The sequence below is a fragment of the Pomacea canaliculata genome, linkage group LG8 (assembly GCF_003073045.1).
Source record: "Pomacea canaliculata isolate SZHN2017 linkage group LG8, ASM307304v1, whole genome shotgun sequence".
NCBI classification, from domain to species: domain Eukaryota; kingdom Metazoa; phylum Mollusca; class Gastropoda; order Architaenioglossa; family Ampullariidae; genus Pomacea; species Pomacea canaliculata.
Window position 1 is genome coordinate 18,487,429 of NC_037597.1, and position 13,104 is coordinate 18,500,532.

The following is a 13,104-nucleotide window of genomic DNA, read 5'->3' on the forward strand; positions in this document are numbered from 1 at the left end:
GGCACTAATGGAAAATTAGATTAAATCCATATTTGGTCCAGTCAAAATACATTTTAACTGGAATCATAGCTGGTGGATTGGAATGCCAAAATCTTAAAGCATACTATGTCTGCACATGCACAAATTTCTGTTGACACCTGTACACCATCTAGCAGTCAGACATATTAACCCATTTCTGTCTCACGTTAATACATTATTGGAACAAAATCATTTTTTTCCTCTTCAAATTCTTGTTTCTTTAATATCTGTAGGTCACATAAATTTCATGCACAAATTCAAAAATGTCAACCTCCAGTATAAATGGGTTAAGTAGCATGTATCACGGGGAATAAATGGGGACATGCAGGCTTATCAGTCACAGCAATAATATGCAAAGTAAAACATGGTCAGAAATGTAAATGTTTTATTATTTCACATTTTAAATTCATTCTAACCCCACCAAAAAAAAAAATTTCATAAGTTTTTTTATTTATACATCATCATGTTATGGACATTAAGTGATAGAAGCTGTTCATTGTAGATAAAGATCAACTTAAAATATATGCATGTCCTGAATGACAAAAATTGTGAATTATACATAAAAATCCTATGAATCAAAGAAAATAATCTGTATATAAGCATCTTGATAAATACAAAAATATCATAAACAGTAGAATGCAGCTGCACCTAAATTCAGAGACTTCATATATTTTTTATGATTGTCTTCTAAAATGTCCTGTTAGAGCCTACACTTTTCTGTGAGGGAGGGGACTTTCTCCCCCCTCTTGCTGTCATTCTTTTCTGACCCTTCATAAATTTAGGTACCTATTTCACAGCAGGTTAAATTGAAAGAAGTACAATGTGCCACAGGTATCAAGCAGCCTAGTGTGTGTGTGTCTGTGGCTATGGCTTTGGATGCTGGTGCTCTCACCACCTTCGATGTGATTGCTTACGAATAACTATCGCTGTTCTCCAAGATTAAAACCAAGCAAGTCATATTTACTGCAAATGGTCATTGTACTTTGAAAATACCGTTTCAGCTGAGGAAAAACAGCACCTAAACACTCGTCGTCTTCACCATGTTCAAAGGATTGAGAATTTCAATCCAATATCCATCTGGGTCCTTAATAAAGGCAAGGCCTTTCATTTTACCTGGAATATACAGAGTATGGGTAACAGATGGTTGCATTTAGATAAACAAAACCAACAACAGACCAAATACAAATTTATTTGGACACTTAAAAAGTGTGTTGCTTTAATATAAGGGCAATTATTTAAATAAGAGAGTCAATTCTAAGCAATAGCAAGAGAAAGACAAAATATCTCGTTGCAAGCCATCAAGAAATGATCATAGATCCTTACCTCCATCAGGAGTCTTAATGAAAGGAACACCAAGGAATTCAAATCGCTCACAGGCTTTGTAAACATCTGGGACTACAATACCAATATGACCTACAAAAAGAAGGCAAATTAAAATTTTTAATACAACCCATAAGAATCTATAAAGGGCATACATAGTATACACCATTAAGAACATCTTTATCACAGCAGAATTTCCTAGTGAGCTTGACTACTGCTAAAAACTCATAATATGTAGATCTATTGTGAGAATTAAATATCAGCAAAAACTTACCCTTACCACCCTATATTAAAATGCTGACTGGAGTTGAGACAAAATGAAATTTACTCACCATAACCTCTTGGGTCTGTATTACCATTATGATAAGGTTCTCCCTCCTGCTTCTCAGTTCCCCAGTTACTATCAATATAGAACATAAATGACAATGATAGGAAAATGTTCACATCACTGGAGCCACTCACACCTTGCAAATAAGAAAATATATACATAAATTCCTTGAAAAAAAAACCAGGGTTTTATCACACTTCCCCAGCACATCAACTTTCTTCCATTTTATCAAACACTTCTCCAGTGCATGAACATTCCTCAAAGAGTGTTTTAATGCCTTACAGTGGTTTTACATCGTAACACGAACTTTGTGTTCATATTCATTATTAAATGTGTTTTTTGATAATTACTGTGTTAGGATAGGATAAGTGCTTACAGCATGTTATTTACGTACAGTAATTACGTATGTTCCGACTTAAAGCGAAAATCGGTTTACGACGCGATGTAGGAACAGAACAATGTCGTAAGTCATATGCCAGTATAGTATTTGTAAAAAAATAATCAGAGATAATTCAAATGAACTAACTGTGTAAGTTCCAAAGTTGCAGGTGTTGAGAAGCAGAACTTTGTAGCTTCTTTGTCATCCTTTGGGACTAAAGCTGGATCAACATAAGCCACAAAGTAGAGCGAAAAGTCCATGCCAGGGAAATCAAACTTCTTCAGTAGCCTGAGAACAAACAAATGTATACTTATCACTTCTAATACACATCATTACTGATCTGCACAGAGAGTGCAATCTATCTTGGTCGTGATGCTGTGCATTATAAATACCTATTCTTGTTCTTATTACAATATAATGATGAAGACTACCTTTTGCTCTAATATTGCAAATTAGAAACATTACCAAAAAAGTGATTGATATGTTTTCTTATAGACCAATCTGCTGGAGAGATATGTCTTTCTGATTATCTATCATGCTATGGGCGTTATGTGACACTTTAAAACATGTCATAACTGTTGATGAACTGTAGATGTACTTTAAAAGTTCTACAACTCACGTCATTCCCATTACTCTTGTGTAGAAATCTAAAGATCTCACAGGGTCTTTTATCCTTAGCATCGTCTGCTGCATGAAGAATCCCTGTACAGAGACATTTACTCAACCCTAAACAGCTCGATATCTTATCAAAGACGTAATACGAGTTCGTGATCATACAGCAGCACACACCACTGTGCAAGTCACTCCAAAAGTTGTCTTCGAAATGTTTATTGTACTATTTAAATTGTTGCTACTTATAAGTAAATCATAATATACATGTTTCTTAAGCTGCGATGCTCGTTGTCATTCACAGCAGATGCTTTGCATCGAACATTGGCTGAGACTCGATCGGATCCGAGAGGTTTCGACAGTTGTTCATGTTGATATTGGTAACTAATTTCAGCTGAGTCATTATAGGCAGTTTTCAAAAAACTGAAATGCGAAGAAACTGCTCTGCCATTCTTATTCATCTCTCTCACACAACACTGAAACTAATATTAGAACTAAGTGTAAATCTGCAAGTCTTACAGTTACTATACGTACGAAAAAGTTTCAGGACAAATCATGCAAGTACAATTAAGCATCTGCGTACATATTTAATTATGAGTAATATTACACTAAACATCGTCTGTGTAATTAGGCTGCGTATCTTGACTGTGATGCTGGATTACTCACTTTCGTCTCTGGTGCTGGAGGAGAACATGCCGAAGCAGCATCTTCGTTACTCAGCGGCTGTGCCATCTTCGCAGCGTACGCTGACGGGTACCTGTGAATCTATGACGTCACAATATGCCATGGTGCACGAGACCAAAGGTTTCTCGTCTGCACTACAAACCCCTCATTTTTAAATCGAGAAAAAATAGTTATCAGTGTATGATATAAAAATAATAATTTAAATTGCAAGTTCCGAATGCATCACAGATAATCATACAAGTCTGTGAGTAGTTTATAATGGAGTAGCGAGTAATCGGACTGTTTCTCGATCCTTATCTACCTCTGCAGACGAAATGTGAAGCTACGTACGTAGCTCTCCTTACGGGTCGAGAAGTAGAATGTGTAGGCCTTAACACATTTCTCTGATAGATATGCGGAAACAGAATATTCATTATATGCATAACATGCGCGACATAATATTTTATGTATTTTTTGTGTCTGGTTAGTCTCGCCTGACCAATTGTATTAAAACATTCAGCAGTGCAGATACTCGATCTCCATCAGTATATGCAACCTCACGTAGCTCGATCACTATTCCAGTTCACTCCCTTAATATATAATAACAAATCTTGCCATTGATGACATTATCAGTGTGCCTTGATATTTTTTAAAAGGAAAGGTAAGGCTGGTTAACGTGCATGGGTAAAATACTTCGAGATGCATCAATTAATATACAGCTATACATATGTAATCAAGTATGGTAGCTGCATATGGGCCACGCCAATGAATGGCGAATCTCAGCTTCAGTTTTTGGACAGTTTGTTGGCTTTTAAACTTTTTGTTAAACATTTATAGAAAAACACTCTAATCCTAATTCAAGGAGAGAGGGCGAGAGATTTGAATGCTGCATCATTTTTGCCGCGATAGGAGATGTGGCGGGGAGGGGTGGGGGTGTCGCTTTGAAAAGCGCGCAATGAATTGTGGGTATTGCTAAGGTAAATCAAAATGGCGACTGAAAGCACCTGTTTGACGAGAAAGGCCTTGAAAAATTTAACTGTAAGCCTTTCTTAATTTTTTCCTCAAAGCTTAACTGTCTGAATAAAACATATACACACTTTACATCAGAAAATTAAAAAAATAGTATTTATGGTTATGATTATATAAATTTTAATATTCTGCCATTGTTTTCGCGATTTGGCTCGATCGTCATTACACAACGGACCCCCTGATATGTCTGTATAATGAATAAGCAGAGTGTGGCGATTTTTGTGTGTGTGTGTGTGTGAGAGAGAGAGAGAGAGGCGGTAATTTTAGAAAAGGTCGCCATTTGGTCTATCCCCACAAAATTTTGAATTGATGTTTATTACGGATTGGTCGTGAGATAAGTTTGGTAGGATATATTTCTCCGTTCAACGTTTGTCATTTTTTCAGTCCATCCCACCTCTCTGCACTGTAAGTCTAATCCTTTCCAAACTTGGTATGAATAGTCCTGACATATGCATGGTCATAGGCTATATATGTTTTGGTTGGTGCATGTTGCTTGGAGCATGTTCATTTTTCATATTTATTTCCTACCATCTAAAATATGTTACCTGTGGCTCCAAAAGAAAGGAAAAAAAATAAAACAATCTATGCACAGAGCCTATTGCAACATACCTGTACTATAAATTGGAAACTTGAAAAGTGTAATTTGAGATGATACTGATGAGAGATAGGGATCGACAGAGAAAGCATGACCTTATATCTTTCATCTACCCCTTCACAAGAAGGAGGTGGCGTTGCCTCTTGCTTTCTTCCTTTGATCTACTTTGTATGAATGCATTGTATTCTGAGTCATCTGGATGATGCTAATTACCTCAGCTAGATAATATTTGTAAAATATTTATGAGTAGTGTAGTATATATTGATCAGCTTCATACCTAAGTGGTACATAAGGTATCCACTAGAGATCTCCATTGATGTCTGTCAGTAGCAAGTCTAGCTAGCTATATGTTTTCCAAAGATAGTTTCTGGTCTTTTATAGTTCTCTCTACTGACCTTTGCCATGATTTTTTAGCCATCCACATTTCCTCTTGCCATCAGCTGTTCAGTGAAGGCTATTTTGGCTGATTTCATTCTGCACACATACCCTAGCCATTTCCTTTTTTCGTTTATGATTATCATATTTGTGCAGCTGGCTCTTGTAAAGATTTCTTCATTAGTATGTTAGGTTATAAGCTATAGTATTAGTATTAGTATTAGTATTATAGTTGGTAATGAAAGATAGAAAGAGTATTAGAAAGAAGGAATAGCAGAATTGAGGTAGAAAGATAGAGGTCACTATGAACAAGTCTGTAAAAGTATAAAAAAAAAATTGAAACCATTATGATGTGAATTACTGTGTAATACTTTAAGTCTGACTGTTCATTTCAGTATCAACACTGATGGGATTATCATACCACCCTGGTGTCTTGGCAGAAAATAGATAAAGACAACATGTCAAGAGGGGAGTCTAGAATCAGTCACCTGAGTCAAATCTCAGAGTCGACTGTCTTAAACCAGGATTTTGCTGAACTTTCTGCTCTGGAACAAGATTTTCTTGATAAAGGTCATTCACCTGTGGGGAAAATTACTCATTTCCAAAATGGTTTGGAATCTGTTAAAGATTTCAGCACATCAAATGATCACCTTGTCAGACGAGCAAACAGGGGAACTGCTGGAATAAATATGGCTGAAAGACTTAAAGAAAGGTTGTATTGTCGTCCAGAAAACTCTGATGTTCTTCATTACGTTCGCCATCAGACAGCAAAAACAATTGTTGCAGGAAGACCAGTGGTGAGTTTTACTTGATGGGCAAGTTTAAAAAATCCAGCCAGTCAGATGAAAATATATCTTAAAAGCTTTAGGAAAATCTGCAAATAATTTTTACTTTTGAGGAATTTCATACCATTAGAATTAATTGTACTGTTTTTGTTTTTTTAAGATAGTTCACATGATAACTATCAGATCACTGTTTTCATGATTGCTATGTCACCACTCTGAATTCTAGTTTTAGTAGTTCTACTTTTTGAGAACTGGGTGATTTTTATGTAGATCTACTGCCTTCTACATGTGAACATTATGCTTGAGTGGCTCATTTTCATTGTTTTAATTGTACAAAGAGTATCTATGTAGGTTTTTTATTTTTGCTAATTGTTAAATTTTATTAAAATTTGTTGCTGACATTTAAGTTTCGTATCTTTAAGCAACTGGTTCCTCTTCAACGCCCACCATCAGCCAAGCAGAATAAACCACAGATAGATGCAATTTGTACCACCATTTGTAAGCGAGATTTTTTGAATCATCAAAAGCAGCTGAAGGAACCAAAAGATCATTCTGGCTTTCAGAAGATGTAATATGTTTTGTTGACTTTTATTTATCTATAGAATGTTGGATGTATGTAAAAAAGCATATGATTAAAAGAAGTAAAATTCCTCTTTAATATGTAGTTGTTTATAAAAAAAAAAAGCTGATTTTCTCTTCTTAACATATTAAGTTTTAACTCTTCACAAAAGTGTTTGCATGTACTAAATGCACAGATCATTACATAAAGCTCAGATATAATTTTGTTGTTTCTCTTGCTCTAAAAGAAGCTCTAAGAAACACAGTTCTTAATATTTTGTCTTCAAGCCTATAGCTTGACAAGAAAACCTTATCAATTATGGAATAGACTAATTTTGTGCACCATTCATGGCTTTCTTGGCCATTATAGTTAGGGAAAGTGCAAGCAAGAGAGAGTAAGAAGTGTGTGTGTGCATGCATGCACTCATGATCACATAGGTCTTTAAACAGCAAATTCATGAAAGAAACTGATAAGCAGGTCGATTCTGGTCAGTGCCATATATTTTGTGTCGAAAACTCTGTAAAACTATATAAACAGAATAACTATAGTGTTATTGGCACCAAGAAATTTTTGTCAATTTCTTTGTGTACAGATTGGGTAAGCATGCTGATAAGTCAGCAAGCAAAACTGTTACAAAAGAGCAGACAGTAGATTCATATGTCCAGGATGTTACTTTGGAATCTCATGCTGGTGAGGAATTACACTAAGTTCATGCATTATTGCAGGGATGCAGAATGTTGTGAAAAAAGGTTTTGGTTTCGAAAGATTTTATGTATTTTTGTATAGGCCTGCCTTATTATCTCACTACCATCCATCCAACAAGGATGGGTGAAGGTTAGGGTGGCAGCACAAGGAGGATATATATAGAGAGAGAGATGCTTAACTAAGGGGAGGTAACTTTGGGATTTAATCCATTCAGCGACATGGCAAGGGGAGGGACTGGCAAGATGATGGTGAGATAATGAGGTGAAACTGTATTTATAATCTCATATAGTAAATGAGCATTTTATTGAATATAAATATTTGCTTCAGAAGTGACATAAATAAACTATTATTTAAGACAAACATTTTCTTCTTTAAACTTGTTTGTTTACATTCTGGCATCACAGCAACAGAGAAAAAGACAGAGGTGATTCAGACTTTGAAAGGAGTTGACTCTAAAGTCAGTGTTGCTAGCCTTTGTGGTGCTAGAATTGTTGGTTCGGTGAGAGGTCCAAATTTGTCTGACTCAGAGGAGTCTGAAGAAGATGATGGCGATGATCCTAATGAGGACTTTCAAAAGGACAAAAACAAGCAGCATGATGGATTAATTCCTATAATAGCAAAGCGTCACCCAGATGTAGATATTTGTGCATGCAGAAGCACTTCAGAACAAAAGCAGAGTCTTTACAGAGCCCAGTCAGCACAGCCATCTAATCATCCATCTGTCAACACAAGTGGATCAGCAAGACGTGTTCATTCTGCAAAGCGAGCACATTCAGGCCGTATGGACATGTCTAAAGTACTGTCATACTTGAAAAAGAACAAATATGACGATACAAGTATGTATTGAATTGTTTTATTCACGTGTAGAGAGTTGATTTATACACTGTTTAAGTCCATATTTTACTTTAATTCTTTTTTTAAATATTGTCCTTCTATTGTCCTTTATAAATTGTCCTTTTATAGTCTGTTGTTGTTGAAAAATAAATTATCAATGGCCAAAGAATAAGCCTGGATATAAAGCATGAGGATAAATGCGTGATAGGCACAGCCATAGTGTAAGTTTGACATAACCATCACACCCCTGATTCCTCTTTGCATCTTCTATGTTTGTTTTTTATTACTTGTCTAGATGGTTGTTTATCCTTCCATCCTTTATATGCTGTCCATGTCTCATTCTTGTCTCCAGCACTGAGAAAATTCTCATTCATGAGTGTTATCATGTGCTATATAAATTGCATATTTATTATTATTAGAACTAGAAAAGCTATAGTGTAAGTATTACATAACCATCGCAGCTAAAAATAGAATAGCCATAGTATACATTTTACATGATATCACAGCTGAGAAGCATTTCAAGTTTTTGTTGATACAGGGAGTATGAAGTATTGGGGAGAGGGGGCGCTATAGATGTAATACCTATTTTCTTTCAAACAGTTCCAGATAACGATAGTGCATATGACAATCTGTTGGACATGAGAAATCGACTTGGGTGGGACACAAACATTCCACGCCATGGGCCTGCCTGCAAGAAGGAGATGTACAAGTTGTCTGACTTTTCAAAGGATGAGAAGGTCAGAACCATCAAAGATGATAAATGTGCTTCTAAGATTGGCACTATCATAGGTGGTGAAGGTGTATTCCATTCTTTTAAAATCCTTAACTTACTACATATGACATGACTTACAGAATCAGTATTGATTTCCTGAGATCTCCAGATTAGGTTCCAGCAGGAAAGGTTGGAATTTGTTTCTTAAAGACAATCTAATTTTTGAAGGGTATGTTGGACAGGAGCTGAAGCTGTTGGTGCAGGAGGAGCAGACAGAAGTTTTATGTTCTGGGTGAACAGGATCATTTTGAATCTTCTGAAAAGGAAGCGCATATATATATAATCAGAAATAGACGAACTTATGCCTTGTGGCAATCTTGGTTTCACCTGTGGTGTAATAACAGGCATAGCTTTTCCACATGCTTATACAATGTGGATTTTTTGCTTCTTTTTTGAAGGAGGTACACCTAGTTAAAAATGACGATGGACAGTTTCTCTATTGCCTGCCACGCAACCGGGATAATCCAAGAGGTCGATATGAACCTTATGACCTTCAGGTTGTCTCTGCTAACACAGCACGTGCACAATCTCTCTACTGGACAGTCAGTGCATCCTACATTACCTTGGTAAGAAATGTTCATTGCATATGGTTTTTAGTAATACAAATGTACTCAGGTTAGCCCTTGCAAATTCATTACAACTTTGGCTGGCATTTTAAAACATTTTTTAATATACTTCTGACTTCAGCAACATCATTATTTAACATGTTAATATCATTGAAAGTGTCATGGAAAGCCATCAAGCTCTTCAATGAAAACATTGTGATAGTAAGGTTAAGCATGATAATATATAAAGCCACGATTTGTCATGCATGAATACCACTTTATATATTTAATATAAATAATAAGCTTTTGGGAAAGTTGACTATCATGAGTTACATTACAGTGTGATGAAAGAAATGGTAAGGTAGACCAAAGCAGTGCTACTCCAGTATTATGGTGGTTATGGGAGAGGCGCCTCTTTTACATGGTGTACAACTTCCCAGTCTTTGTCAAGTTCAGGTAATAAAGGTGTGTGTGTGTGTTTTTAGAGCGTGTGCACACACATTTGTGATTGCCAGTGTGGTTTTACAAGCAGCAGATTCTGAGATGACATCTTTATTAAAGAAATCAGTAGAGATGATTTTAGGCAAATAATTTAGATATAAGCTTAGATTAACATTCTCTTGAATTGAAGATTGAAACATCTGTTCAAAAATTGTTCTGTAGGTTATGGAAAGCATTCAGTTTATGGAGATACTGCATACGTCATCAGAAAAACTCAGAAAATCAGTGAGTAAATAATTTTTTAAAGTATATTTAGTGCTTATAGTTCTGAAAACTTCAGTCTGCTGTCTCTTAGTTGCAGACCTTTTATTAAACACTATTGACAATAGTTTTCTATGTCATTATATATAGTTAATACTTACATGCATGCACACACACTCTCTCTCTCTCTCGATCTATCATCTGTACACATGCACAAAGTTATTTAGCTTAGATAATTCTCAAGTTTTCAGATGTATAAAAATTGGATTATTTCACTTGTGTGAATATTGCTATCCTTTATTGGCAGGGCCCTGCTGTACAAGACCTTGTTTATGGCCAATGAGGTCCTGCAAGGATGTATAATTCATGTGCAAAGCTTGTGTGAAACTGCCAAAGGAACTAGTAAAGATAGAGGTGCCATTTTGTTAGTAGACCTTGATTCAAGCAAAACACTAAGTCTTCAAGACTTCCAGAGAAAACAGGAGTTACAGTGTGACATGGCATTCCGTATGATGTCTGCTTTGCGGGAGAAGGTCATTGAGCTGGTGTGGGAATCATGTGCTGTAAGTAATGTGAAAACAATCATGTGAAAGTATTAACCTCATCTCTCTTTGTCTCTCTCACACTCACTTTCTCATTTTCTTTTTCTAACAAACACACACACATGTGTGTGTGTGCATAGTTGAGTCATTCCGCAGACATGTCTCTAAAATAGCAGTCTCCCAAGACCAGCACTATAGCTTTTATGTGAAGTTGTAGATCTCAGGTCTTGGCAAGCCCTTCAACAATAATTATATCTGCAACTATGCTAAAATGTTGATGTCAACAGCATCTTGCAATAAGTTTGTTGCTTACTTTTTTTTCTTAGCAAAATCCATTGACCTCCACTTCCCACAGCTTAGTCAATAAACTGATAATAAACCATACACTTGAACATTTTTTTTTATCTCCATGAACATGACAACTCACATAATCTGCTTTTCCTCTTCATTTAGTAGTAGCATTCATCAGGGGCTTAGTCTAGAAATTAGCATGGAAAATTAATCTGCAAGCATGCCAGAGATAAATGTTTGTGGTAATTTTATATGCAGTGTGTGTGTGTGGCAGCTATGGTGTAGTTTATGTGTCAGTATAAGTGTTAACAAAAAAGTTGTCATTGTGTGGATCATATAGTAATCATTAATAAGATTTGCTGAATCTTATAGTTAACTGATGTTTAGTAGAAGCTGTTTGCAATTATAGTGTTAGAAACTACACTTACTAAAATGACATATACATATAGACAGAAATGGTGATTTATGTGTGTATAAGGGTCATTATTTCAGCAAAAGAAATGGCAGTAGTTCACCTGTTATAAAAATTAGCTTAAAAATTGAGAAAGATGTATTCATGTTATTCACACACACACACCTTACCCCTGTCCTTTCATCTCCCTGTCCCTGTTCCCCCCCACAACCTTTCTAACACATACACTTTTTTTTTCTACACACATGCACATACCCACAAACATAAACATATTGAATATATTGCCGTGCATTTATCTTCAACATGCACTTTGCCCCGTTTTGAAATATATAAACAGTTATCCTTTAGAAGTGAACAGAGATGATGCCTTATTTTGCAGAAATGTTTATAAAACATATATAGTAATCACATAATAAGCAGTTCATTTGTTTATAGCTTCACACCTTCAGTGATGGCATGCTAACTACTTTAACAGACCTGTGATTATTGTTGTTACTAATGTTTTGTTCATAGACTGTAGCAGAAATGGAGGGTATTACACAAGGCATTCGAGGAGACAGTCCCCGTAAGGTGACCATTCAGCCCTTGGCTGCATGTAGCACATCTCACCCTAAAGTGTTGAAGAATGGGTCTGCAAGGGATACAGACCAGAAAGAGAAGAAGAGTAAGTAATTTTCAGCACATTGCACTTTGCTGCCTGTTGCATATATTCCATAGTCATGTATAAATCAGTCATTTGCAATGAAAGAAAAATTATTTTAAATAGATTTACTGATCTGAAGGTCAGGTATAAGCCTTAATATGGTCTGCTTGCTGTGAAATTTGGTTTTACCAAGAAATTTTAGTTTAAAAATAATGATGGATCATTAGATATATGTAATAATAATAAAGTGAATTTATGTAGCACTTTACTCCACCATCAAAGGTTAGTTCAAAGTGCTTTACAAAAAAATATATATACATAAGCACTCAAACATAATATTAATGGTCTCAAAACAAAGAGTTCATTGTGTTCTCCTGTTGAAAAGAAGGTGAATGCCATCAACATAGATGCAGTCACTGCAGCTCAGTTTTACCATCAAACTATACATTTCTAGCTTTCTCTTCTTTGACTGTCTTGTGACTTTTTTTTATCTGTAGTATTATCAGTGGTAATGGTGGTGGCAATGGTATATATCTATGTTTGTATGTTTTTTTTAATATTTTCCAGAGCTGAAGCCCCTGTATGCAGAAATTGCAGAATGGCGGAAAATTCTTGCTCGTTTAGCATGCTTTCTGCGGGCTGTAGATTACTCATTGCAAGAGTTACTGAGGCACCTGGTGTTTTCTGCAGTTCAAAAATTGCTTGACCACTTGATGACCAGCTACCAGGCGCATGAAGAGGATGATGAAAATGAAAGAGAACAGGTAGCAATCAGCAGCTGGCTTTTCCTTTCTTCTTTTTTACTTATGTTCCATAAGTCACTCTGTGAGATCAAGTGAGCAACACCATCAACAACAAGCTCCAGACCTTTACCAACCGATGCCTATGCCACATTCTGGGAATAAGATGGCCTGAAATGATCTCCAACAGCAGCCTGTGGAAATGAACCAAGCAGTATGCCACTAGCCAAGAGATCAAAAAGCACAAATGGAGCTGGA

At 35.9% G+C, this 13,104-nt stretch overlaps 2 protein-coding genes across 3 annotated transcripts in view; one reads left to right on the plus strand and one right to left on the minus strand.

The window, feature by feature from the left end:
* Window positions 1-210: 210 nt before the first annotated feature.
* LOC112571187 (lactoylglutathione lyase-like) lies at window positions 211-3,671 on the minus strand. Of its 2 annotated transcripts, XM_025250017.1 has the most exons (6): window positions 3,321-3,662; window positions 2,665-2,747; window positions 2,193-2,333; window positions 1,671-1,738; window positions 1,342-1,431; window positions 211-1,131 (listed from the first exon to the last, which is right to left on the minus strand). In XM_025250017.1, exons 1-6 carry the CDS (start codon window positions 3,384-3,386, stop codon window positions 1,037-1,039), a joined length of 543 nt encoding a protein of 180 aa, XP_025105802.1. In that variant the 5' UTR covers window positions 3,387-3,662; the 3' UTR covers window positions 211-1,036. The 2 variants fall into 2 exon arrangements, with proteins under 2 accessions (XP_025105802.1, XP_025105803.1); XM_025250018.1 differs by lacking the exon at window positions 2,665-2,747 and having other exon boundaries at window positions 3,321-3,671.
* A 616-nt stretch (window positions 3,672-4,287) lies between these two features.
* LOC112570404 (dynein heavy chain 6, axonemal-like) overlaps window positions 4,288-13,104 on the plus strand; it is a 64,697-nt gene continuing 55,880 nt past the window's right edge. Inside the window, 12 exon segments of the mRNA XM_025248821.1 lie at window positions 4,288-4,355; window positions 5,712-6,113; window positions 6,524-6,669; window positions 7,253-7,350; window positions 7,770-8,201; window positions 8,800-8,936; window positions 9,370-9,537; window positions 9,857-9,972; window positions 10,180-10,242; window positions 10,526-10,781; window positions 11,977-12,127; window positions 12,674-12,870. Coding sequence (XP_025104606.1) covers window positions 5,775-6,113; window positions 6,524-6,669; window positions 7,253-7,350; window positions 7,770-8,201; window positions 8,800-8,936; window positions 9,370-9,537; window positions 9,857-9,972; window positions 10,180-10,242; window positions 10,526-10,781; window positions 11,977-12,127; window positions 12,674-12,870 — 2,103 coding nt within the window. The 5' untranslated portion in view covers window positions 4,288-4,355; window positions 5,712-5,774.